At 39.0% G+C, this 27214-nt stretch overlaps 1 protein-coding gene across 4 annotated transcripts in view; it reads right to left on the bottom strand.

Moving 5' to 3' along the window:
* The window catches only part of ITCH (itchy E3 ubiquitin protein ligase), a 58212-nt gene that overhangs the window by 17709 nt on the left and 13289 nt on the right, over nucleotides 1-27214 (bottom strand). For all 4 annotated transcript variants that reach the window (XM_054644104.2, XM_054644106.2, XM_054644107.2 and 1 more), the window contains exons 2-10: nucleotides 14834-14924; nucleotides 12160-12298; nucleotides 10183-10307; nucleotides 8872-9009; nucleotides 6765-6807; nucleotides 4562-4731; nucleotides 3160-3394; nucleotides 1903-1998; nucleotides 457-631 (exon numbers count right to left, since the gene is read on the bottom strand). In XM_054644104.2, coding sequence (XP_054500079.1) covers nucleotides 457-631; nucleotides 1903-1998; nucleotides 3160-3394; nucleotides 4562-4731; nucleotides 6765-6807; nucleotides 8872-9009; nucleotides 10183-10307; nucleotides 12160-12298; nucleotides 14834-14903 — 1191 coding nt within the window. In that variant the 5' untranslated portion in view covers nucleotides 14904-14924. The remainder of the gene's footprint in view (nucleotides 1-456; nucleotides 632-1902; nucleotides 1999-3159; nucleotides 3395-4561; nucleotides 4732-6764; nucleotides 6808-8871; nucleotides 9010-10182; nucleotides 10308-12159; nucleotides 12299-14833; nucleotides 14925-27214) is intronic.

Below are 27214 nucleotides of genomic sequence, written 5' to 3'. Positions count from 1 at the left end.
GTGATCTAATGTCTGCTATTCATCAGAGACAAATAATGGAGTAAAAATGCTGGAAGGATTCTTTTCAACTTCCCTGCTCTCCTAACATTCATTGTGCATAATTTATTTTACCCAGAGCAGAAATGCACTGCTTACCTCCCATGTGTTTGGCCAGGGTAATACAAGATACAATACAAATACACCAGCTTATTACTAAGCTGTAGTTTGAGCCAAAGGCTTTATCAATATTTTACATAAATTTTATCCAAGAATCCCTATATTGAGGTCACAACTAAACCCCATGTGCTGATTGGAAGGAGATGAACTAACATTACAATGCGCCCTCCCTGCCATGCTACACACAGAGACATTATCATAAACCATAACAGAGTCTGCTGCCTTTATGGGGAAAGGTGACCCACAGGCACGCCCAAACCCCAAAACCACCCTAACCTCAGTCACCCCAGTAGTCCTTACCCCATATATGAACCTCTGGTTGAACTGCTGCATGGCTCCCTGGAGCTGGCTGCGCTGGAGCTGCCACTGCTCGTAATTGCGGACGGACTCCAGCGTCGGCCGCTGCCACGTGGTCGTTCTGGTGAAGTGGTCGACGTAATAAATCCTGCCCATGTTGTCAACTCGGCGCTCCCAGCTGTGGGGGAAAAGACAAGCCCCCCAATTGCCAGCTGTCAACAGCTGGCAATTTAAGGCTCAGAGGCACTTGGAGGCCAGTGTGGTGGAAGGGAACAGAAAGCATGGGCTCACCAGTAGCTTTTTTCTCCTTGTAACCTCTGCTAAAACTATGCAAGAGCTAGACTTTTTTTATGAGAATCACTTTTATTTGTTGCATACTATACAAAATCAGACCCATGCAATTTATTGTATTTTCAGGGTTTTTTGAAATAGTTGTCAAGAGCTGTCTAGACCACTGTCCATACTGTGCTGGCATCACTGCAGTTTTCCCACCCAGCTGGTTTGTCCCAGAAGACAGCAAACCTTCTGACATTTTAAGCTATTCAACACAAGACTTCCTCACACTCTGATCTGGCAGAAAAGAAAGGTTTGGGCATGGGCTTTGGTGTTTTGCTTTGATTTTCTTTGGTGGTTTTTTTTTTTTGTTTTTTTTTTTTTTCTAGTTTTCAGTTCACATGAGATCAGTACTACTTACAGAACTTGAAAGAAAACATTCCTATTCTAAGTAAGCTTAAGCAATATACAAGTTCATCTGCTGAAAAAGTTCAAAATTACTTGAAACATGACAGGTGGGCTCCATTTATGAGACTGCCAGTTTTTGTTCTTTAATAACAAGTTCTCTTTACCATCCCATGTTTTCACTTTGTAATTCTTTATAGCGTGTGAACCATTTGAGGATGAAAAAGTGCAATAGAACAACTCTTGTGCTTTTCTTATACTGTTAAAAAATAAGAAACAGCAACTGTGAGCTAACATCACTAGCTGTTCTGATGCCAAGAACTGGAGACATTTAATAACGAAAGCTGGTTTCTATGTGCATAATAAACTGGCAGCTGGGAGCCCTGAGACAAGATCAAAGGCCTGCAAACAGTAACCTCAGGATAAGAGGTAACCAAGAGCATTGCTGCTCAAGCTGATAGTTACCTCAATGCCAAAATACTTTTCTGTGGTTTTTGTTCCCTTTTACTCTGGGGGGTGTCTACTGTCTTTAACTGAAATCTGTTTCTTGGTCAGTAAAGATGCACTTGCCTCATCTTTTGACAGGAAATTCAGATTTGGCTCTTTTTGACATTCAACTCTTTTCCATATGCATTCCTTGGAGACAACCCAGAGCAATTGGGTTCACATTTCTGTTTCCAAATATTTGTTCCAGCTTTAGAAAACTGTCAGGCAATTAATTCCTGAAAACCCCAGACATCTGAGATGATTGCATGGCTGATCCCGACTCACCTTGGAGGAAGAGGCTCTGGCCGATCCCATGTTGTTCTTTTTTCAACATGATCCACGTAGTACACTCGGCCATGCTGGTCTACTCTTTGCTCCCAGCTGAAAAGAGATCAAAAAGTTTAATCTTCCTCCAGATCAAACTACTCCAACCATGCATGTACAGCTTAAAGATGAGAAACATCTGTTTTCATAAAATGCTTATTTCTTAAAAAAAGTGCTTCAAACTAACCCTTGGCTCATGAAATGCACCAGAACAGTGTGCAACACACAATGGTACCATTCATATTAACAGTGATTCTATGCCAACTAAAATAAAGAAACCATTGTACATGACCACCTTTCTGGGAAACAGAAGCTCAAATTCATGCCTAGGTGTAAAATTTTAGCAAAACTTTGTATTCAATATCAAGTGTATCAATAACCTATTGAACAGAACCAACTACAGATAATAAACCCCTTTTAGAGTAGCATTAATCCAACATATGCACATTTTTCAGTGGTCATGTATATGCAGAGATCACCATAAGGGCATTGGTCACATTTTCTGCACATGCAGTATTTGGGATAATGACTTACCCCTGTATTTGCATCAAATGTAACATCACAGGGAGAAAAAAAAAAGCTATTTGCCATTTCTGTTGAATGAGAAAATGAATAAGGAACAACTGCTGTTTTCAAGACCACTTCTTTATTCAGAGCACTCCTACCTTTTGCTTCCAATACCTGCAAATCAAGGCAGGTAATTCACCAACTTCACCATTCACATTGGGAAGCTTTTGATTTCCCTCACTCTGAGAGTCCAGAAATGTTTTTCCTGCTGTTTTTTTAAAGTTGAGAGCTTTGAGGCAAGAGGTCAACCATCTGACAAATTCCATAGGTACCCAAAGTACAGCAGCATGTCCACGCTACTCAGGAGCTGCAGTATGAAATCCAAACCTTCAGGACTGCAATAGCAGCTTTTCTTCTACTTATCTGTACCAATATTTTCCTACCTGAGTTTATTTTAATTTGAAGACAATAAGCTGCCACACTATTTTAAACTTATGTTCCACTGACATGGGAACATATAAGTATCAGAATTCTTTCCTTGAATACTTGAATACGAAACAGTTATAAACCGTCCAAATTCATATTGGGGGATTTTTGTCAGGCAACAGAAGGCAGATATTATCTATGGTTTCTTACACCTACTGTAAGTAAAATAAAGTAAAACCAGAGAAGTCAGCACACATGGGGAGAAAGAAGGCATTAAACCCATACCCAGGTGGAAGAGGCCCTTGGCTGACTGTAGTAAGAGCCTGAGGTGAAGGATTTACTGGCTGGACTTGTCTGGACACTGGAGGAGTGGTGAGTGCAGGAGTGGCAGGAGCTGTGCTGGCGGCTGTTGCCCCCTCAGGGCTCTGCTCTGAAGGTGTATTTGAGGCTGTACCTGCCAGTGATCCTGCACTGGCCCCATCGCTTTCTGTGGATGTGGATGAAGGACCATTTGCACTTGCTAAGATGTCAGAAAGAGAAGAAAAAAAGCCTTTAACTGACATTTATCACCAATCTATTGTAGAAGTTACACATTACAAAAGCAAACCTGCCAGAACTGCTGTTTCCACAACCACATTTTGTAGCTCAAACAAAAACTGAACAGCAATTCTGTCTCACTGTAAAAATGCTTTAATCCAACAACTGCCATGAACAGCGTTTTGGTATTTCTGATAAATATTTACCTTGTCTGCATTCTGTAAACATTAAATGATGATAAAAACTACTTCTTTGTACCAATGAATTAATTCTTTTCCATTTATTATTTGGAATAATAATTTATATAATATAATATTATATATTATATAATAAATATATATAATAAATATAATATAATAATAATTAAGTGATTATAATCAAAATTTTCAAGAGGAGATTTGATATTGCATGGAAAGCAACAATCACAATGGAAGGGGAACACAGACATTCTTTAAATGTTTTCAGTTTTATCTTAATGCCATTTGGTGGGTGGGGTTAGAAGTTGAACACAGGTCAAGTCTCATTAATTAACTGCATTGGATTAATCTTTTAAAGTAATTACTGTATTGCAGGGCCCATCCAGATCCAGCATTTATCAATTGTAATAATGAGACTACAGAAACACTGCATTGTATGGGGGTAAAGGAATTACCTTAAAAATATCAAGTAACTTTTCAGAATTAGTGGCCTTCATGTAGTTTTTAATAGCTAGATTAAAAAAAACCTATGCATTTCAGCAGATAATGAATGTGTTTTAAGTGCTGCAGCTTCACAGAATCTAACTGCAATTGTAGAAACCAGTAACTTTTATCTCAGAATGCAGTATTATCAACTTGAGACAATTCTGTGAGCCTTCAGTGGATTTCATGTCACCCTCAGTGGATGCCTCAGTGCAGCAGCAGCACTCACTTGTGTTCTCCTGGTCCCAGCTCCACTCTCTGTAGCACCATCACTGACTGCCACCACCCCTGAGCAGACGTGGAAACAAGAAATTTCCAGTAATAATGACTAAACAACTTGTACCAAATGCAAGCTAAAAAATACTCCTTCAGAAGTGACCTGCCAAAGAATTTACCATCCAAAGTGCAGTTAAACATCAGGAGCAGAAACAGTTATGTTCACTCAAGGAATGCCCGGCCCAAGGACGTACCAGCGACCGACGGGGGTCTGCGGGGAGTGGGGGGCGGAGGCCTGGCAGGCCTGGGGGGTCTGGCAGGTTTGCAGGTCCCATTTGTGAGCAACGGAGAGTCACTGCCATTAACAGTCTTGTTTTCACTGGAAGCAGCATCCTCACAGTTTTCAAGGCCATTTGAGTTAGTCCTTTTGCAGGAAAAGACACAGAGAAGTGTTCTAGTAGTGCACGGTGACATGAAACTTTGCAAATCACAGAATCACGGAAGAGTTTGGGTTAGGACAGGCCTTAAAGATCATCTTGTTCCAGCCCTCTTCCACTAGACCAGGTTGCCCCAAGCCCCATCCAGCCTGGCCCGGGACACTTTCAGGGGGGTTGAAAAGACATGTGAAAGACACTAGAATGCAATAGTTACAACGAGGTGAGATTTGTAACACTCGCATTAATTCCAAGTATCTAGACATCTGTATAAACACACAGAGTTTATCTCCTGAGGTACTTGAAACCTCAGTTGATGGAACGGTGGTGAAATAGATGTATATAACATCTGTCATCAAAATCTCCTCTTTCATTTCCCAATTTGATACACTTGCCCTTAGGTCCAGGCTCTGGATTTTGCTGCTCAGCTATTTCTGCCCATGAGTCCCTAATGAGATGAGAGGCTAACACCTGAGAACAGCCTGTATGCCTTTATTCCACAGGGCTGGCATATGCTCAGAACATACAAAATGCTACAAATTTTTAGAAATCTTACTAATGCATACATATTATTTCCTCTAAACTCAATTCTGGAACAGGCTGGAGAATTTAGCACCAAAGTTTTAACTAGCAGCTATGAATATAAACTGCTCAACCTTACAAGACATAAGAAACTACATAGCAGTACTGACCCATGCTGTGCTGTTCACTTACACCTAGCAGAGTATTATTCTGATACATCTGTAGCTCCTTAAGCAGAGTTAGAGGTATCCACATCTTTAGTCAAAAGGATTTTATTTTCAGAATATGTTGGGCAAAACAAAAAGGCTGTCAACTAAAATTCTAGTGGATTTACAGGTCAAGCACATAAGACATCACAAATGAAGGAAGAGGTTACAGTTTCAACCCAGTACCTTGAAAATTACATTCCTTCAAATGTACACAAATTAAAACACAGTAGGTAAGGCTAAGTAAATCCCAAGTTGTAAAGGACCAAGTTGTTGATTTAAACTCAGTATCATGGTCAAACACACTTTTGCTCTATACTAGGCATGGTGTACGTAATTCATACTATACCAACTTCAAAATAAATGGGTCCAAATCATTAGTGACCTCAAATCTGTAGGAGGCTTAGCCCCACCTCTTCAACCATTCCCCCTTGTTCTTTCACATCATGCCCTTGTAGAATGTCACTTTCCTGATCATTTCCATGATCCTCACAATGACCACCAGAAGCCCCGTGGTTGATACCAAAACTGAATCATTATAATTATTATTGTTATTATTATATAATATTCAGGTATTCTGAATATCCAGGCATCTAAGAAATCATTCAAACACAAAAAGAAAACAGAAAAAAACCAAACTTTCAAGGGAAGACTTCAGACAACATAGCCAAGAACACAAACTACTGAAAAAAAGTGAAATTTAGCTTGGTTACTCCAGATGTCATCCAGAGTGTTGTGTTTTGTACAGATCCTTAAAATACTCTTAGTACTGGGAACTAATTAAAGTAACATGGTTAACATGGAACTAATTAAAGTAACATGGCTGGGCACACTCTTATCCTACCAGGCAGCAAGATTCATAATCCGATATCAGCCTTAGCACAATCTAACTGCCAGACAGATTTTGGGATCTTAACAAAGCTAAATATAATTCTGATACCTCCATACTATAAAACAAACCAGTGTAAAAACAACCAGTGCCATTTGTTTTGGGGTTTTTAAAATATATATTTTACCTTGGGTAATCACTGGGAGAAGGATGAGGAGCACAAAGGGAAAACACAAAAAGATCAGTCAGGTATGGAGGCAAAACTGCAGCCAGACAATGGAGCAGAGCAACAGCTCAGTATTTTTGTTTAGGGCATGCTCAGATCTTAACAGATACTGCTGCAGGGCATATTCATAAATTTTTCATTGTCTTCTTTACAAAACACACAATTCCTCTCTTTCAAAACTGTGAATATTAAAAGACAGAATAAAAAAAGAAAAAAAGAGAGAGAGGAGAAATGTCTTACCGTGTATCACTCCTTACTCTGGAGCTTTCACTCTGTGTAGGACCTTAAATACCAGGAAGAAAAAGACAACAGAAGCATAAGCAACACTCTGAATCATTTCCAAGGAAAGGAACAGCCTTTAATGCTCACACTTCTTTCAAGTGAGGAGGTGAGACACGATGTGCTGCTTATCTACTGGGTTTCAAAGCTGTATATATTTTGCATGTCTCTATTTGTGTGTGTGAATACAATTTTTTTAACCACTGCCACTGTAATACTTCCACCTTATGGAAGACATAACAGGACATCATTTGACTGTGTGAATATTCCCAAATAATCACGCTCTCTTTCTAGCAGTATAAAGCAGTGTTCATTCTTTTAAGTGGAGCTGGCTTTTCATACTCTCTCAGTGATGGCAGGCAGAGCAGAAAGGACAAAAACTTCACTGGAATCTCCTCTCTGGTTGGCTGGGGGCTTTGTTTACTGGACTCTCTAGCCCAGACCCTTCCCTTCTCTGTAAATTATTGAATATAAAGGCATTGAAGCAGGTACAAAATATGGCTGTACGCCAAAAGCATTGCAGCAGCTCAGCCTAGATTTGCAAATGTTTTGCAACTGCTTATTCAGACAGCTTAGAAATATTTGCCTTTTGTGCCAGCATTTGCAAACCTTGGATATGCAGCACAGAACTGCTCATTCATGTAGATAGCACCAATACTTTATTTCCATAGAGTTAAACAAATGTGATTAGTAAAGAAATCAGTTTTCAGTTCTGATAGGAACTGTGGACAGATCTAGGCCAAAGACAAGGATGTAGTCACAGAAAGGCTTAGGATAATGAGCTGTTAGTGGACTGTGCGTGGAAGGAATTAAATCCCAGCAAGAGAAATCTTAACTTAAAAGCAACTCCATAAACAATGTGCTTGCCTGAAGTGCCTTTAGCCTGTACAATGTGCTAGACTACTTTAACATCTAACTCCTTCCTTATGTGCTCCTGTCCCCTGATTATCTGGGAACCTTCTGCTGAGCCTGGGGCTTGCTGTGCTGTGCCCAACTCTGTACTCAGTTCCACTACCTGCATGGCTTTTCCCACCTTTTTCTAAGTGGCTGAACTTTGGGAAATCCAAGAAAGCACAGATGAAAATCAAGTATTGCATAAAAGGAAAATTTGGTACTGTCACTAGATACTTCTATCCCTTTACCTCAGCCCCACTCTGTAAGTCCCACAAAATCCCACCATCTGGCTTTTATTTATAAACAAAAGTCCACACAATCAGTCTGTGCAATTGATCCTTTTAACAAAATGCAAAGAAAATGGACTAAAAGCTCTAAGAAATATGGTTACAGAATTTGTGTATTAATTCCATTTTTCTATGATACTCAAGATGAAATTTCAAAGCAACTTCCTCTAGGACTTTAACAGCCCCCCCAGCCCAGAAACCTAGAACTTGCCAATTAAATGTCCAGCTGGTCACTACTGCAGACAGTGTCTCTTGCTGCTTTCTAGGAAAATAACTCTTACCTAGTTCTACTTCTCAATGTACAGCATTTCAGAAATGCTCCACTGTCCTGCTCCAAGGGAATTAAAATTACCTTTTTATTTTACTGCAATTAGATATTTTACATGTGTTCAAGTTTTCAGTTTAAAAGACTCTATACACCAACAAAACAGAAAGTGGATCCCTCTCTGCAGCTCTCCACAGGGAAATAAATCTATGAATACATTTAAATGAGCTATTTTAAGAAAAGTTAATATAAACTTATGTCTCCAGAAAGCAGAATACTTATTACTAGGATGATGATGAGATCAAACCAACTTTGCATTTTTCTGTTTATGACGTTATAAAATTCAGGGAAGCTAGAGACCTTCATGAACATTTGGGATCACTAGATAAAAGTTTGCAAAGTTCAGAAAATAAAGATGCTGATCTGGCTTTTGTTGCAATAAGGCTGAAGGTCTGCCCTGTGAACTATGACTCCACCTCAAAATGCAAGAGATTTCTGATCTCTATAAACAGAGAGTTACAGAAATTGCTGTTATTGTGCTTATTTCAAGACTGTGTTAAAGCTTCTCCAAAAATGGCTTTGCATAGCAGATATATGTAGATTTGGACTCAAAGGTACTTACTTCTTGTACTTGAGGCTTCCCCATTGGTGAGGAGCTCAGGGTCGACCTGCATCCCATCCAGACAGACTGACAGATCTCCCACCACTTCTGCTGGCTCCCTGTCACCGACGAGGTGCAACGTCACCACTACCTGCTCCACTGGAAAAGAACAAAGAACAAAGGGAGCTTATCTCACTGCATGAGAAAAAAGGGCCTTTTATTCAAGAAGCCAATTGCAAACCTCAGTGATCAAGGGGGGAAAAAACCCCAAACACCCCCCAGAATTACAGCTCTACCTCTCCATTATTTTTTTGTGTGGTAAAACTGAGCATTTTCATACATCATTAGAAAGTTATTGTTTCTACAAAAAGGGCAAAACTGGAGCATAATCTTGTTGCTGCCTAGAAAGGATTATCATGACAGCAGAGATTGACTCTCACACTTCCACAGCAATTAATGCATCTGCCCTCAATAGAGTTAGGAAGTGTAATTCACTTTAAGAGCAGATACAATTTCTGTCTTCTGACTAAAAAGCTTCACATTTACCTAATGACATCCAGATTCACATTCAGAATGTGAACATTTTCCATCATATCCCCAGACCAATGGTATATTCAGAGTTTTCAGTGAAACAGAACTGTAAATAAGCATTCTTGCTGAAATGTTTGAAACAAACCCCAGTGAGCTCCAACAGGTGCCTGGTGTCAGACAGCAAATGCACTGATGCACAGAGATTTTCACCCAGATTCAGCAGAACAGACACTGCCAGGAGAGCAGCTCTCACTGCTGTCAGCATTCTCCATCTGCAACACCCATGTGACAGTTGGGAAGCCAACACTTCCTTAAAGGACGGAACAAAAACAGGACAGCACAGAGCTCTGTGCTGCAGCCCCCTGAGTGCTGGAATGGGTCTGTAGAATTCTGTATTTCTCCTTCAAGCTGTCCAGGATGCAAATACTGCCCAAAGCCTAAATAAATCCGAGATTAATAATACAACATACCCCTATAGCACTATTTAGAACAAAAATAACTTTACACATTTCCTGTCTAGCACCAGAATGCCAACCACAGTTTGGATTTTTAAACTATATGAAAGAAACTCCTTTCTTTCACTCAGTCTTGCACACACTAGCAAAGAAAAAACATCTTGTTTTTTGGGACACCATGGCAGCCTGTGTATAACCAAAAAAGATGAAACTGAAAACGTAGTAGGAAGCTCATAAGAGCAACCAGGAGCACCCAAAGGAACCCTTAAGGGCCATTTCCAGAGGTGCACACAGCACTCATGCTCACTAACAGACAGTTCAGAGGCACCCTCCATCTCAGACTTACATTTCATACTGTTGGATTTCAGTGTCTCCTGAATATCCAGAGCAGCACTTCCCAGCAGGACGTCAGACTTCAATGTTTGATGGCTCCAGACTCGAAAGTTTAATTTACTTACAGGAGTGACAATTCTGAAAAGAAAAAGTTGAGCACTGTAAGGGCAATTGTTGGTGGGGAAGGGGGTGAACTGAGCCATCTACTTCCACTGTCACTAGAAGTAATTTAAAAACAAATAAATAATGGTGGTAACATCAAACCATTTCCAATTATCACATTCTCATGTCACCTGGATATGTCATGTCAATCAAGACTGTTGCAAGACAGTTCACAGACCAAATACATTTTTTATTATTACTATTTTAAGAGAAATATAGAAAAACTACCAGCATATACAACACAGTAAGTTCTGTGACAACAACTTCAAAGTAATTTCTAATACTGATTTCTTTTTCTATAAGGAATACTCTAACATTTATATAGTTTTAAATTATTTTCATTGTGAGTAATGGGTACAAATGACTGCTTATTTTCTCAGTGGATAATTTCAGCTGTATATGGTTGGTAAGTCCAGACTTTCACAGTCAGCCAATCCCTTGGGAAGATCCACCTAACAAACTCCACAGAGAGGAACCCCAAGAGAGTCTAGCCTCATTTGCACAAGCCACTATACTTTTCCTTTTTATCCTGAATCCAGATATAGGCAGCTGTGCCAATATATTTCATAAAAAACCAATTTACTTCACTTAGCTCCATGCAGCTTTAGTGTAATTTCCAATGCAGCTGATATATAGGGGGTGCCTGTGCTCAGCTCTTACTCAACAAGAGTAAAAATGGCACATCCATTATTGTGTGGATTTGCACAGCACAAATCACCAACATTCCCATTAAAAAACAGAAGAGAAAAAGGAAAGCTTCCAAAGGTCAAAGAAAATTCTGCTCTTCTACACTTACAAAGTGCAAGATTTTCTTTTTCTTAATATATCTCAGTGCAAAGCAAGGTAGTAAATAGTAGTAACTAAAACTTCACAACAATATAAAGTACAATAAAAGTACAGATACAAAAATGTTTTTCCTCAGGCAATGTTCCGGATGCTTCAAGAAGAATAATCTACAATTTAAGTACAAGCAAATCACAGAACCACTGAATGGTTTGCATTGAAGGGACATTACAGCCTGTCTCATTCCACCCCACTTTCTGCTATCTCAGATTGCTCCAAGCCTCATCCAGACTGGCCCTGAACACTCCCAGGGATAGGGCAGCCACAGCTCCTCTGGGCAAGCCCTGTGCCAGGGCCTCAGCACCCTCCCAGGGAAGAATTTCTTCCTTATATCCCATCCAGCATGCCCTTGTGAAAAGTCCCTGTCCAATGTGCAAGCACAGACTGATCTTTATCCCAGAGTTCCATGTGACATTAAGAGAAAACTAAATTTTATAGAACTTGTGTATCTTCTTTATTCACAACACAAATACTGGGCCAAGCAAATATCAACAGCTGTATTCATCTTGAATCTGATGTTAGTTTTGTACTAACAATTTGCAGGAATTGATAGGGAATTTTGGATTTATGCTTGAATTTAGAGGTGCACAAGAGAGCCAACTACCTGTGTTATGGCATGGTACACCACAGTGAGACACAAAGAACAGCTACACTTTTCAGCAACAGAACTTCTGAAAGCTGTAACTTTAAATATGACAACAAAAATGGGCATGGGACCATCAATTTTAATATCAACTTACTGTCCTTACTACTCACAGAATTAGAGCTTCTTTAATATGCCACACATAGCAATACAAAATATAAGCACAAGCAGCGTAATAGTTTGTAAATATCTATTTCAGACTGTACTATATTTACTCTAAAAATTATACAAATGTCACCACCTCATGCAACACTCAACTCCTTGCTTAAAATAAAAACATAATCTTCAAGCCCACTGTCAATTGCTTTAATCAAATAAATTGGAAAATAAAACCAAACCTACACTGTAAGATGCTGTTTCCACTTTGGACTATTTGTATTGTTGCATTTTTCTGTCTTCTTTGACTGTCCATCTACTGAGACTTCCACATAAGGGCTAGGTCCAAACCACTTATTCTTTTCTTTTAGCTTTGCTGAAATAACTGTTAAGAAAGAGAAAAACCAGTAATTCACTCAGAAAGATTTCAATTACAAATAGTATTTTTCAGTCAGGTGCTTCAGTATTCAAGTGTCACATCACGGATGCCTGATAGTAGGCTCAAGAATAAAACCACATTACATTAATAAAAACCCTCTTGTCCCTGCAAGTTGATATGGGAAAGAATTTGGAAGAGGAAGAGGAACACTCAAGAATAAAACCACATTACATGGATAAAAACCCTCCTGCATTCCAGCTCATTTACAATGCCACAGCTCACACAAACACCTAAAGCATGCAACAATACTTTTGCAACATCAGACACTTATTAATCATAACTAGTACAAGATCCACAGAAGTGCTTAGGTGTTGAAAGAGAAAATATCCTCCACAAGCGTCTCCTGTCTATCACCAGCCAAGAGAATTCCTGGAGTTTATTACACTGCTTGTTAAAAAGCTCAAAACATGATCTGCCTCTCATCAAGGCACTGTGGAAAATTGCCACAACTTCTCATGGACAGAACATCACTGAGAAAATGAATTTTGTGTAAAGTTTTCTGCAGCTAAGCAGATTTACTGAAAAGCTGAATCCAAACCCTGGGTTCCAGTAGCTACCTCCTGTTCTAACAACAACAAATCTGGGCAAGACTTGCAGCTCTAGAGCTTTAATTTTGGTGGGGAGGGGGTGTGGTGGGTGGGGTTTTTTTTGTGTTTGGATGTTTTTTAAAGCATTCAGTATTACTGACTGCAGCATTCCCATCTTTCCAAACACCACTGCTATGCTGCCTCCTTTATGATGCGTGTCTACCCTGATATTTGAGTCCCAGGTGTCTTGGATTCACTGGCAACACTGAACTCACAAAACAGTACTGAAGACAAAGATATTATCATTTCCAGTTGGCCCCTGAATTCACTGTTGTGGCAAAAAACAACTTGCTCTTCTGTGTGTTTGTCACCCACCACAGCCTCACTACATCCTTAAAAAGAAATGACTAATTCAGGCCCATCTGGCTAATCTCCCCAGATTCCCTTTATAGCCTATGCTCCTTTAGAGATTTAGAGAAGTAGCTTAGTATAAACTGCTCTGAAATGCTCACAAGGAAAACTCTTCCTCTGTGTATTACAGACATCTCACAGAATTTCACTCATTAATTTTCACAAACAGCTCCCCATCCTTCTCCTCCTGTCTCCAGTACTTCTATGCTATAGCACCTCATACCAGGACATCTCTAATTATCCCAAAGACCTGCCTTGGAGCAGCAGAAATCAGCAGATTTGTACCTACTTTCCAAGTTTGTTCTTACCCAGAGGCTCTGAAACTTCATTTAAAACTAATGAGGGCAGCAGAATGGAGATCTGAGGGTAGGACAGGAGGGAGGTAACACCAGCAACAGTTTGCTGCAAATCATGGCTGAACATCTACAGAAATTCAGACCTGAAATTTAAATACCTCAGTAATCTCAATTCTAAACACTGAGGCATTTATTCACTGTTCTTGTGCGAGTCTCAGGCCTTGGACAGCAGTCACCACTTCAATCCTTGGCTCTGCTCTCCATCCCTGAGTGCAGGAGGTACCTCTATGAAAACCTCTTCCAAATTCTCTCCAATATCAACCTGTAGGGGCAAGATTTCTCTACAGCCTCACAGCCTACTGAGGAAACACAAGCTTGTGACCTCAGAGGGACAGCTACAGCCTGTGTAACAGTGAGATCCAACCTCCTTCCTAGTCTAAAGCTTTTTATCTATTTTTGACCATTCTTTTCATCCCTACAATATTCCTTTTCTGAAACTGCTGCATATGCCCACAGGTCTTCACACTGAGGGTGCAACATTTACTCTTGATGCTTCTAAACAGAGACCTGCACAAACCCCTGATCTCCCATTCAGTTGTTTTGGTTTTTTTTGTTTTTGTTTTATTTTTTTTATGCCCCAGTTAAATTTCCAGAAAGCAGAAGTGAGAAAACTTTGATAATTAAGTTTCAACTGCTGCTCTGTTGGTAAGGCACTACAAAAAGCAAAGGCTGTAATGTAAATCCATCTCCAAACAATCCAGAGGTGTTCAATTACAGTGATATTCTCACCAACACTTTGATTAAATTTTTTATCCCCTTTTTAATCCATTTCAGTGGTGGCCATAAAAACATGTAACAAGGGAGAAGCCATAAGTCAACTTCAATGAACAGCAGAATCAGGAAAAAGTGTTGGATTTGATATTATGCCAGGATGAAGTAAGTGCAGGCAGTATCATAATACACTATTAAATTTCCAGGAGGACTGTCTGTACAATTAACAGCAACCAAAAAGAATGATTCCTTTCTTTTTACTTTTACACCAATATGTATCATTTCAAAATGCATTTTAGATAAAACCCAGAATAAAGCAGTTGCTAAGTAATGATGGCCTAACATCAATCCTGACTTCTCTTGGGTGCTTTAAAATGCAAAACTTCCTGAAATGCAACATAGTAAATTCTGTTTAATTGTGGAAAAACACTGTCACGTTTCTAAGCAGAAAAGACAGATAATTTCAGAAAGCTCACCAGTGATCTGAAGCTGCGATTTCATGGACAACCCACTGGCTGGTCCTGATCTGGACCCACTGCCAGCCATAATATGGGCTGGATCTTGAATCTGCATGAAGAGAGAATGCAAACATTTCAATACTCAGAAGCTCAAAAATTCATCTGGCTTTTGACATGTGGATACATTATAGTGCAAACAAACCCACCATACTTGGTTTTTGTCTAGTTCCTTTCAATTTCCCAAAGTACAGAAAATCCTTTACAAAGGGCTCAGTCTCTGTTACATGACCTGTAACTATTCAGGTTCTAGGCAAAAGAGGTCTTTTGATTATGTCACTTCAATCTGTGAATTAATGAGTGAATAATGTTCTAATTCCAAAGTTTGCTGTACCTCTTATGTCTAAAACATCTGCTTGTCCTGGTGTCATAAATCCTGGGTAGCTTTATCTTTCTGTGTCAAGTACTACTTTGTTTTTAAAAATAAACAAACACCACAATCCACAAGCATAGCAAAAAGACTGAAAATAAATTATTAAATTAAAAAGGGAATTTCAAATTTAGAGAAATTTTGTATCTTGTTTGATTTTATATCTTGTTTGATTTTACCTGGTCAGAGCAAGTCTACAGACAGAGGCTGTAACACTACAAAGCACTTAAATAAAAAAGGAAATGCATCACTTTTGAAAGAGAACAAGACAACTTCCAGTCACTGCACAACTTTTCTTTGCACACCCCAACCCTCACACCAAGGCTGGTCTGATCCTCCCAGCCAAAGGCAGCACAGGTTCCTCCTTGCAGTATTTGGTTTTGGGGGGGCAGACAAAGTGGACAGTGTGCATCACAGAGCTTCCAGAGAAATTAAATTGTGTACTATTACATTAAACACAGTCATCACTCCGGAAATACCCAGATACCCCTGTCACCTATTCATTTTTAAAACACATTTCACCTCAGCATCTCTTACCAACTCCACTGCAAAAGGAACAGCTTGCTGGATACAACTTCCAGAGCACTCCCTGCATCCCTGTCATGCCCTGTTCCCTCCTCCCACACCATCTCCCTGCTCAGAACCTACTGCAAACCATTTGTGCACCTCTCTGGGTGCCTCCTCTCATGGGGCTCAGCTGCTGTGGCCAGGGAGCTCCTCTGCAGCCCTGAGCTGCCACTGATGCTCTGCTTTGGGCAGCCACTGGAGAGGATCCCAATGCAGAGCAAACATCCCCTGCCAGCCCTCAAGCCCTTTTCTGCACACATGACTTCCAGCAAGGAAAGAAAAGTGTTATCTTAGGCTGCTGCTATCTGTATTGTGAGTCAAAAGGCTCCATTTATGAACCTGCAGCTGCTAACACCACAAGCAGTTTATCTAACCCCAAACATGTTCAGCCACGCCAAGTGTGAAAAACACCATTCACTTGTGTTAAAATTTTAGAAGTTTAATAGTAATAAAATAGTAATAAAAATTAGAACAATAAGAATTTGGACAATCCAAGTTAGGACAATAAAAGGCAACAAAAAAGCAAAGAATTATGGACATCTGGGTGCTTTTGCATTCTGCCACAAAAGAACTCCTTGCTAACAAAGGATTAACCCTTAAAAGCAATAGCCTATTGCATATTCATCTATCTCACATGATACAAATATTCCTTTCAAACTATGGGTATTTCTGCTTAACTTCAACTCCCCCCATCTTGTAAATCAAACGCTGAGGTTCCTTGAAGTCTGGGTTGTCCTGATAAGGAGGCAATAATTCTTCTCTTGGGATTTTTGGTGTCTTAGTGCTGTTATCTCTTTGTGAAGAATTTCTTGATTATCTTATCCATTCCTTGAGCTAGCTACAAAAAGCATCTTACACCACATAGTTTCTATTCTAATATTATATTATAGCCTCAAAACTATAGCTACCACATTACTTTAAAAGACATTAATACAGCACTACTTAAAAGAGACTAATAGAGCATAACTTCCCAACATAACACATATAGTATTCATTTTACTATTTGCATTTTTCACACCAAGGAAACCAGAATTTGTGCAAGGAGATCAGGTATGGCAACTTTCTTTTTGGAGGCTGTGATTTGAAGCAAATGTCTGTGACAGTGACTATGGGAATTGTAACCCCACAAGTGTTTGAAAGTTGTGAAATGGGTAATTTTTGCATCCTGCAGCTTGCTGATGCCAGTTTCCTATTGCAAAATGTGACCCCTCCAAAAAAGGTACTAATGACTTGCTCAAATAGTATTTGGTGTTATTAGTATAGTTCAATACTGTTACTAAATTTCAGATGTGAATCACACAAATTTAAATCATGCTAGAGTGAAAAAGATTTTTACCTAAGTTTTTAAAAAGCAGCCTAAATTTAAATGATTTAGAGGGCAATTTTTAATTCTGCTCCTGTGACTGGTTGTCCCAACCTCCCTGGGTATCCTTTATGCTGTATGAAAGCAATCAGATCACATCTAGACCAGCACATGCATGGTCTGAAGGAGTTCAGATTTACAAAAGAGCTGCCAGTTCCCACCTGGAGAAATAACACTGCACAGAATACACCTGGGATCCCTGAAGGGGATCCCTCTTTACTGAACTCCCACACTAAGCATTTACAGCATACAACACTCATTCAGAAGCACGTGTTAAAGCCAACTTTGATTTCTAACCCAGCAAATACACTCATTAAAATTATTTTAGTAACATTTGATCATTTTCATTGAGAACATGCAAAGAAAATCTAGCAGCTTAACCACATCTGAAATGAAAGTCCTGCAAACACCTGCTGAGCTAACACATGTGGAAGGATAAATGTCTATGATGGGAGACACGGCCTTCACCAACAACCAGCTTCAGGAAAATTCCAGGAATACACTGTCTGCCAAAACTTCTAAAAGAAAAGAAACTGTACTACACTTTGTTTAGTTCTCTCAGCTGCTAGAAAGTTTCTAATTATTTTTGAACAATAAAACTGAAGAGACTTATTTTATTGTACTCTTGCTAAAATCTAGAGGCTGTACACCTATGGTAAGCTCCATTAATTAACCAGGAAAAGCAGAGTTCCAGAGGAAGAAGAAGGAAGCAACAATTTACCTCTGCCCTGCACTTCAACATCCTTACCTCTCTTTCCATGTTTTCCAATATCTTGACTCCAGCTCCTCTTCTACTCCCCCTAAGTGCCCGCTGAGAAAGACTCCACAAGCAGAATAGCTGGTTCCATGCCAAGCTTCCAGCAAGGAATCATCACAGAAAACACACTGCAGCTTTTCTCACAGCTGGGCACTAATTTAAGTCCCTTCCCTACCATGCATGTATATATACTTTATCTGGATTTTTCACAACTCATAGAAATTTCATCAATTTCTCTACCTCCATCTCCATCAGTTTCTAGCTGGAATGAATTAGTAATTTAGAAAGTCTGTAGTGCAGCACATGGGAGAATGGGAAGAGAGCAGGTGGAATTATGTACACCTAATTCTGTTAGGAAACTAAGCTAAAAGATACTGATTAGCCAAAGAAGAATCTCTGGTGATTAATGAACTAGACTTAGAAAGAAGCAAAAGAGTGCAAAAGGCAGCAACGCTGTCAGTCACACATATTCAGCTATTGTCTATTTACATTTAATTTTTAACATTTTACTTGCCTTGATTTATGTAACAAATACACCAAACAGATTTTGTTTGTGTGTAAAAAACTACACTATTAAAAGCTGCAGATGATTTCAACTCGGAATCAGCCCAGGGCTACTTGTAAGCCTAATCACAAAATTAAAAAACCACTCCTCAGTCATTATTAAAATACTTCCATCTAGTTTTATTGTAATAGAAATCGTACTTAGGAATGTGAAAAGCAAATGTCTTTATAAATTCAATGTAATGCTACAAGCACTTTCACAAGTTGAAACTGCCATTCCAAAGCTGAGAATGCATGTTCAGGTTTTTTTCTGCAGTAGAAAATCAAACACATCTTCATGGATATTTAGGATTTTGTGTGGTTTGGGCTGGGTTTTGAGTTTTTTTGTTTTTTGTGGTTTTTTTTTTTTTTTTTTTTTTTTGTTGTTTTGTTGCTGTTGTTGTTGGTTGGTGTTTTGTTGTTCTGGTTTTGTTTTGTTTTAAATTATGGAAAACTCCTATTGCCATTTTTCTCCCAGATGCTGCAACTCACTTCCAAGAAACTGTCAGAATCTGTAATTTAGGAACATCAGCTGAAAGGTTTGAGAGCTGTGACAGAATGACTGGGGCAATGTAATGGATGTTCAGAGCATGATCAGGTAAGTGTGATTTTCTCAGAAACGAACAAGACAAATTATTTGGCATATAAAAAGATAGAATAGAGACAGAGTATCTTCTTGCAACTAAAAATAAACCATTGAAATAATTGTCTGAACTTCCTCGGTCGCTGCATACCTGCTCCAAGGGAGGTTTGGTTCTATAACATCCTACCATAACATGTAAATTATTAGATAAATTATACTCATCTTCATAATTGCATGCACCATTGTTGGTACTCAGGCAGGTTTGAACAAACACTGCTTAAAATAAACCTGCCTCACAGCAGGAACCTCGGACCATCCTTTTGGTTCCCGTTCTCTGAATCCCACCTGCAGTGCTTTCCCAGGAGCTTCCTCCCAGCCTGACCCAGTGCTGCTGGGGTATTTTCATCCAAGACAACAAATTTCCACCACAGTTTACAGTGTGAGGGGTAAAAGAAAGAGGAAAGGGCAACCCAAATGCTACACTGGGAGAAAGGAAGGCAGCAAAGGAGGATCTCAGTTATTTTTCTAAGAAATCACAAGAAAGCTGCTTTTATCCCCACCCTTTTTAGTGCTTCGTGGTTAAACCAAAGGAAGGGAAGAGCTGGGCAGGAGCTCCTCAAACCACAAAAATCAGGGAGTATAGACAGAAAAAAAATGCTATCAACAGATTGAGGGACCTTCAGTGTCACACCAATTTAACTTGGGTGACTTTATTCAGCACTGGAATTTATCTGGTAAGGAACCAGCTTACTGAAGAAGGTAATTTTGTTTTGTATTTATTTGAAAAGAGACACTGAGGTGAGAATGAAACCCTGTGACTGTATTCCACATGCATAGCTTTGGAAATATGTTGGCACATGCTCTTTATAATTTAAAAAATACTGAAATAATTGCACATTGTTGGCTGCTTTAAGTCTTATGTTTAGTAATTAATTTTAAGAATAGGCTAAGCTGCTCTTTGCAGGTGTTCCTATTCAAAGTGCATTTGCAATTTCAATGATGGAGAAAAAAAACCTGCATAATGAAAAAAATTCTATTAACATACCCAGTTATTTTAAAAATGGTTTTGAGAACCTCACTATGTAACAGGAATACAGACTTCTGGGAGAAACCATAAAATATACAAAATTTTGTTCAGAAAACTGCATGTAAAATGTAACATGCCCCCTTTATCAACAGGTACGTGATAAATACATGCACTTTTTTGTGTGGGAGAAATTATAGAAATGCTTCCTCTCCTTCTCCCCAAACACTGAAGCCTCTCTTTAACTGAAGGCATGCATACTGGGGAAGAGGTTTTTCTCTTTAATGTTAGCTATAACTACACAGTGAGAGGGAGTTTGGCAACTTACTTGCTTAGCAAATTTGCAGTTACTTTGGCTGTTCATCTTTAAAGTAAAATGTGGTTTGACAAAGCTGGTTTTAGTGGTTTACACATTTTTTGTCCCTAAAATAAGTTTTAAGGACGTGGACAGGTTTGCTCAAACAAGTCAAAAGACAGAAAGGAAGAAACTGCTGAATAATCAACCAGAGAGAAAAGAATAGACACAGATTATAAGAGTGTTGAGTACACGTTGGAAAGGGAAGCAATTATGAGGTTTGCATCACAGGATATTTATATAAGGAATGGATCAGAGAGGTTTAACACAGAATGCAGCTTGGCTCCCTTTGGCCATTACTTTGTGAGCAGCACTACATCCATCTACTTCACCAAGAAGTCTGGAGAATCCAAGCAGTCTGTGCCAGAATACAACTGCTGGAATTTCAAATGCCCAAATTGGTTTTTATACAAATGTCAGATACATGATGGGTCTGAAAACAGGCCATGGGCTGGATTACTGAGCTGTGTGGTCCTGTCTCTCCTGCCATCAGAGGCACAGCTCCCTGCAGCCTCCATGCTCAGGTTATCCAGGTACAAAGCCAACATCCACACAGCTGCTCTGAGAGAAACAAAGAGTGATCCTGACTGAAAGATAAGACTGGAGCCAATTCAACATACAGGCTAAAAATATGTTTGTGGGGAATACAGTTTAATCAGTTTGGGAAGCAAACCAACTGACATGACCTTCAGAGGCTGCAAGGAGGGACAAGCAAGATATATCAACCACAAAACAAATGAAAAAGAGGCGCCCAACTTCTGTCCTGGCTCTACAGTGGACTTATTAATGAGAAATCCTTGATGCTGAAGTAGAAGCCTAATCTACTATCCTGTCCTAAAATAGTATATTTTTTTCATATCTGATCCATATATACAATATATATGACCTACTGTACTCCTGGCTCAACACAGGAATCACTTTCTTGTTACAGCTCCGTACAGATGATCACCCCTTCCAAGGACAGTGGTATATCAAGAGTCAGAAGTTACATCTTCTCTAAATCAACAGGTGAGATCTCTAATTCCACAAGTGAGATTATCTGTATCTGTTCTCCAGAGCCACCATTCTGAACTTTTCTACTGAATCTTTTACTGCTATAAACAAACATACCTTATGGAGAATGTAATGAAGATGCTAAATTGAGATGAACAAAGTAGGGATGAAAACATGCATAAATCAGCTAAACAAGAGTTAAAATGGCTTTGATTGATAACAAAGGGCACTTCTTACAAGAATAAAACAGGAATGTTTGTGTCAAGGCCAGGATGCCTTCACTCTGATAAGACTCCAGCACAGATGCCTGACCAGCAAAACAGCCTGTGCTTCAAAGAGGAGAGTGCCAACAGGGTTATGTCACATCACATATGTCATTCCATTTCCTGTCAGCCCAACAGGAAAACAGACTGTAGCTTTAAAGAGATGGATATTCCAAATAAGGAAAAAAACAAGCAGCAGTAGCCTCCACTGAAGATTTATGGAAGCTGAAGTAAGCCAGATTCTGGAGCAAAGGACTAGCAAAAAACAACTCCTGACTCCCAGAGGATATAAAATATCCATATGTGAAGTGGTTTGTTATCACCAACAGGAACCTGGAGCACAATGAACAGTGACAGACACCATTAGTTCCATCCTCCCCAAAGCACAAAAGAGACACTGACTATCCCACCTCAACACCCAGAAATGTTCTGGTGTCTGAGAGTACACATGTGAGAGCATGAGTTAATGAAATGTGTGAGAGGGTGTAAGTAGTGTGAGATTTTAAAGATTAATATCACATTATCCCTGGTAAAGAGAGTGAGACTCTTTACCCTGTAAACTCATAGTGAATTTTGTTTAACTAACTTCCTGTGACCTCAGTGCAACATGAATGACGAGTGTGACACTATATTGATATACAACAATGGCATCAAAAAATGATTGTCACAAACAGATCTTAAATTACAGCAGCAAACACTAAGAAATTACATACTATCAACCTTAAATACCTTTTCTAGAAACAATTATTTAGGCAAAAGTAATCCTCAGCGCTGATTCCTTGTTCCGAAACACCTTCCACTTCAAGAGAGAACTGAGCATGGGAAACTCTTCTGAATCTGAAGTTTTTAAGTTGGAAATGTTGAAAAACATTCCTTCTGCCTACCAAAGCAAAGACATTGCCCAATGAAAGGCAGAATAACTCTGGAAACGTTGTGGGCAGACATCCAGTGATACTCACTTTAACTTTTCCCTGAATACCTGGGATCACCAGGTAGGGTTCCTTGTGCAAATGGCACAGGTTAGAAAAACTGGTCTATCAACTTCAGCCTGAGGAGAAAAATGCTTCCAACACTGCAGTCCAAATTCAACTGTCTTCAGGCCTCCCAAACGGGAGACTTACAGCAAAATTATAGAGAATTCAGTCATTAGCATTTCTCTGGAACAAGAAGCCTGCTTGTGAAACCTGCACCTCAGCAGAAATAGTTCACACCACTTTTTTCTACACACATGTAGCATTTGATTCTGAATAAAAGAATGGGGAAAAGACAATGTGTAAAGAAACAGAACTGCAATATAAAAAATTCCAAGAAAGACAAACATAATTTGACAGTTTTTCACGCTTTCAGTAGATCAGAATTTCCCCAACTACAAGCTGTTCTTAGACTAAAACTGTGGCAGGCAGGATAGAAGGGATAAAACTGGTATTGCCACCAACTCAGACAACTTCCCAATGGATTTCCTTCCTAATTAGGAGGATGTTAACTTTTACTAACTTTTAAGAAATGCTCAAAGAAGGGAAAAAAGGAAAAATGTACATGAACATCATATGCCTTCTGCTTCATTTCCAAAAGCCTGGCAAGAACAGACACTGCAGAGAGCTGCACAGGATAATTAAAACCATTTGTAAAAACAAAGAGATGGTCTATTTTTGTTTCAGCCATTTCCTTCTCATGGTACAATCCATTTCAAAGAGGACAACAATTCATATATACAAACCACTAAGCTAGAACTGGTTCACTGCTGTAATCTTCAAAATACAGCAATACTTAAACTGGCTGGTTCTTAAAGGCTGCCACTGGAAAACATCTATGAAACTTGGCATGCACAGTAACCCCAGTACAGAGAATTAAACTAGTATTAAGATGACAGAGGAGAAGGCAGTGAAACTGGAATAGTTGTAAGTCACTACCACAAACTCAAACAGATTTTTGAATTACTGGATTTACCCATATTAACTGGACATTAACTGGATTAACTCCTGTGTTTTACAAACAACTGCTTTTAGAAATTAATTTTGGCCTTTAAAATTCTTTGCAAAAAATCTTTGGTAATCACATCATTACAACACAATGCTGCACTGACTCAGAACTCTTTCATTCTAATGCTTCTATGATGAGGTTTCAGGAAAATTTCCTAGTGGGAGTTCATGACCAGAACAAAGTCACAATCTGTGGAGTGGAAAGGTAAGTAGTTACCTTGCTACCTGCACAACAAGACAAATTGCTTTTCATTCAAGAAACCAGATATTCAATCCTATTCCTTTATAGATGAGAGTTCCCAGGTGTTATCATGGGCTGGCAACACACAAGGTAAAAGCTCATTTATAGGGGTCTGTGCTCTTTTATCTAGCTCATGATGGGTAGAACTCTTTCCTAGGCCCCCTTTTCTGGAAGAGTTTTAACTCACTGCTGGCTGCCTTTTCTCAATGGACACTCCTAAAGGTGTGAGCACACAAGAGTTTCACTTATCAAACACACCTAATCATAATTGGTTGAGGAGGCAGTGATCACCTGGCAGCCAGCCATGGTTAACCCACCCCATTGCTCTGCTGTGACCATCACATTCTTACAGAATGGTTTCAACGAAGTTCAGCTTGCAAAACACAAATTAAATCCACAATCTGAAACCCACCAGGTGACAGTATTGTGAGCAGAGAGTTTATCCCCTTGAAAGGTTAAAGTCCTAGAATTGGGAATGATTTGACTATAGGGAACCAACTTCTCAGAATGAACAGTACTCTTCCTCCATAGGGAAATATCCTTTTGGCATCTCCAAAATCCCTCTGACCTTAAATATTCCTGTTACTAGGACTGTTAGATTGTTAGTCTAGATCTCTAACAAAAAAAAGGCTAAAGTTCTAGCAATCAGAGCTCTCATATCTTGTAGAAATAAATTACAGCTTCCCCTCTTAATTCTTCCACTTCCTTGCACTGTGAACCATGTCCTACATGGAGTTTTGAGGAAACAGAGGTTAAAGAAATATTCTGTGCTGTAGCTTTAGGGATATCCTTCCTCAGAAATAAGACAGACTGAAGCAATGTTATGAACAGCATGTATTTCCATAACAGGCAATAAAACATCTGTATTTCACTTTTAAAAAGTCACAACTGTTACATTTTGAGGTTTCTATAAAGAAAGGATCTAGAAAGTATAAACAGTATTTTTTCACTGGTAACCTTGGAAGAGAATTTTCTCCAGGGCAAAGCACACAGTGTGGCCAGACACTTCCAAGCAGTCACTGTTAAACTGCTCTGACATTAACCTGACCAGGTATTTGAGAACATTTAGTGCTTTCTGTAAACTGCAGCTGCTTGATAAACACAAAACCCTACAGCACACAGCCTCAGTTATGGCTCACCCAAGTAACATCCCACCCTGGCTGTAGGAATACATGTATCTGTTTTGTAATTCAGAAATCAGGTTTCCTAACTCACATTTTATCAGAAAGGACGACTTTGAGCCCAATGAAGCACTGAAGAGAAGTACCACGAGGTAGTTAACAAAACAGTTACCCAAAACAATAATATTTTGTTCCATCTGCCCTGTAAAAGCTTATTTAGCCCTATAGTCATATTTAGTTTCAGTTGGCTCAGAGGCAGAGAGGCTCCTACAAAGCAAGAATTCCAATCTTGAGCATCTCAGTCAAATATTCATGGTGCTGTTCACAACAGGTTATTTTAGACCTTACCATGACAGCAGGCAAAGGCATCTTCTGAAGAACTTTACCCAAAGTCCCTTCCTGCCTGTTGCTATGGGAAGGGGAAGGAAAGAATTTATCTGGAGGCCTCTGCTTATCACTGCTTCAGCTGCATGACACAGTAGTGAGAAGAGACAGTCACATAAATCCACAAGCTATAAGCTACTTATTCATGTTATTCAATTAATTTTTGATTAGGGCAATGAAATTATCTTAATGCGATCACTCAGAGGAAAAACATTAAGTAAAAATTTTACATTATTTCCCCTCCTTTAGGCAATTTTCTTACTTATAATCTATGAACTGATGACTGCCTGGAAGAGGTATTTCAACAGTTTTCCTGCAATCCAAGAAGTCAGGGAAGCAGTATGGAAAAAGAAAAAATTAACACTTATATATTTAAAACAAAGGCATTCATGGATTAAAACCATGAAACACATGAACAAAACTCGAAAAGATGAAAAGACACCAGAGTAAACCCCAAAATTTTGCCTGTTATGAAGCACCCAGATAATTAAGGAGAAAAAATACACAGAATAGGCACTGACTTTGAAGTCAGGGTACCTAATCTTGTGAAAATTTTCACTGAGGATGAGAAAAGCATGCTTGGTTTAAGTCTTGGAGATTTCTGAAAACAGTCTTAACAAGTGCCAAGCTACATTTATATCTTTACCTCTCAGAACCTTTCCATGCATTCCTGCTCTTCCCTATGTTGCGCGCTTAAGCAAAACATGATCTAAGAATGATCTGAAAATAACATAAATGAAAATGGGTTACTAAAAGACCATATGAGGATATCTTAAAACAAGAACACATTTCTAGGAATTCCTTTCAATTTCTTCATTTTATTTTTTTTTTTTTAATAGAAGCAAACAATAATTTGGGCTGGAAAGGGCCTCTGGGGGTAATCCTGTCCAACATCCTCCAAAACAAGGAACATCACTGTTAACCCAAGCTGCTCAATTGACTTGTAGAAATGTTCACTACACTCAACTAGGAGCAAAATACAAGTTATAATAAAGGCATCTTAACAGACATTTATGCTTGCAGATGCAATGACAAAAAAGTGAGTGGCTCTGAGGCTTTACACAAACACATACTAGGGCATGAATGTGCATAATGCCTTCCATCCTTAACATGTCAGCCATCAACATCTCCATACCACACTGCTGCTAAAACCTACCAAGGAAACTAAAACACATCAAAAATGAAATTGCAAAAAGATGCATTCCTTAGAGATTTTATTCTTCTTGATATTGGTGGTAAGAGATTGCTCACGGTCAAGATTGCTTACTTCTGTCAAAACTTCATACCACAAATCAAACAGCTTCTCTAAACCACAGGAAAAATCTAACAGTTAAAAAAACAGCCCAAACATTGTACATGACAAGATTTATTTTGCTACATGATTTAATTCTTAGAAGTGCAATCATTTTTTCAGTGTATGCTTGTACATTCATTTCAGATGGCTTTGAACTGAAAGACTGAGAAGGGTTTCCAAGCTAAGTCCTTTGGAAGGATTCTCCTGCTCAGTTTTTCAGCTACTCCTTTAACACCTTAGGATGTGTATTTCTCTGCAACTTTTATTAATACCAATCTATATAAATGCTTCACTTATTCTCAATTTAGGTGGGTTTTTTTTGTTTGTTTGTTTCTTCTTGAAGGCTTTCACTGCTGCCTCATTTTCAAAACTTGTTCATATAGTACACATTCAGAGAAAATTAAAATAAAAATAATACTAAAACCTGTATTTAAGAATAAGACGACTTCAGCTTATCCCAGCTAATTGCATTGTCACATGGCTTCTAAGCTTCACTGCAGGAATT

This window comes from Agelaius phoeniceus, chromosome 17 (assembly GCF_051311805.1).
Source record: "Agelaius phoeniceus isolate bAgePho1 chromosome 17, bAgePho1.hap1, whole genome shotgun sequence".
NCBI lineage: Eukaryota > Metazoa > Chordata > Aves > Passeriformes > Icteridae > Agelaius > Agelaius phoeniceus.
This window is presented reverse-complemented; position numbering and strand designations above follow the sequence as displayed.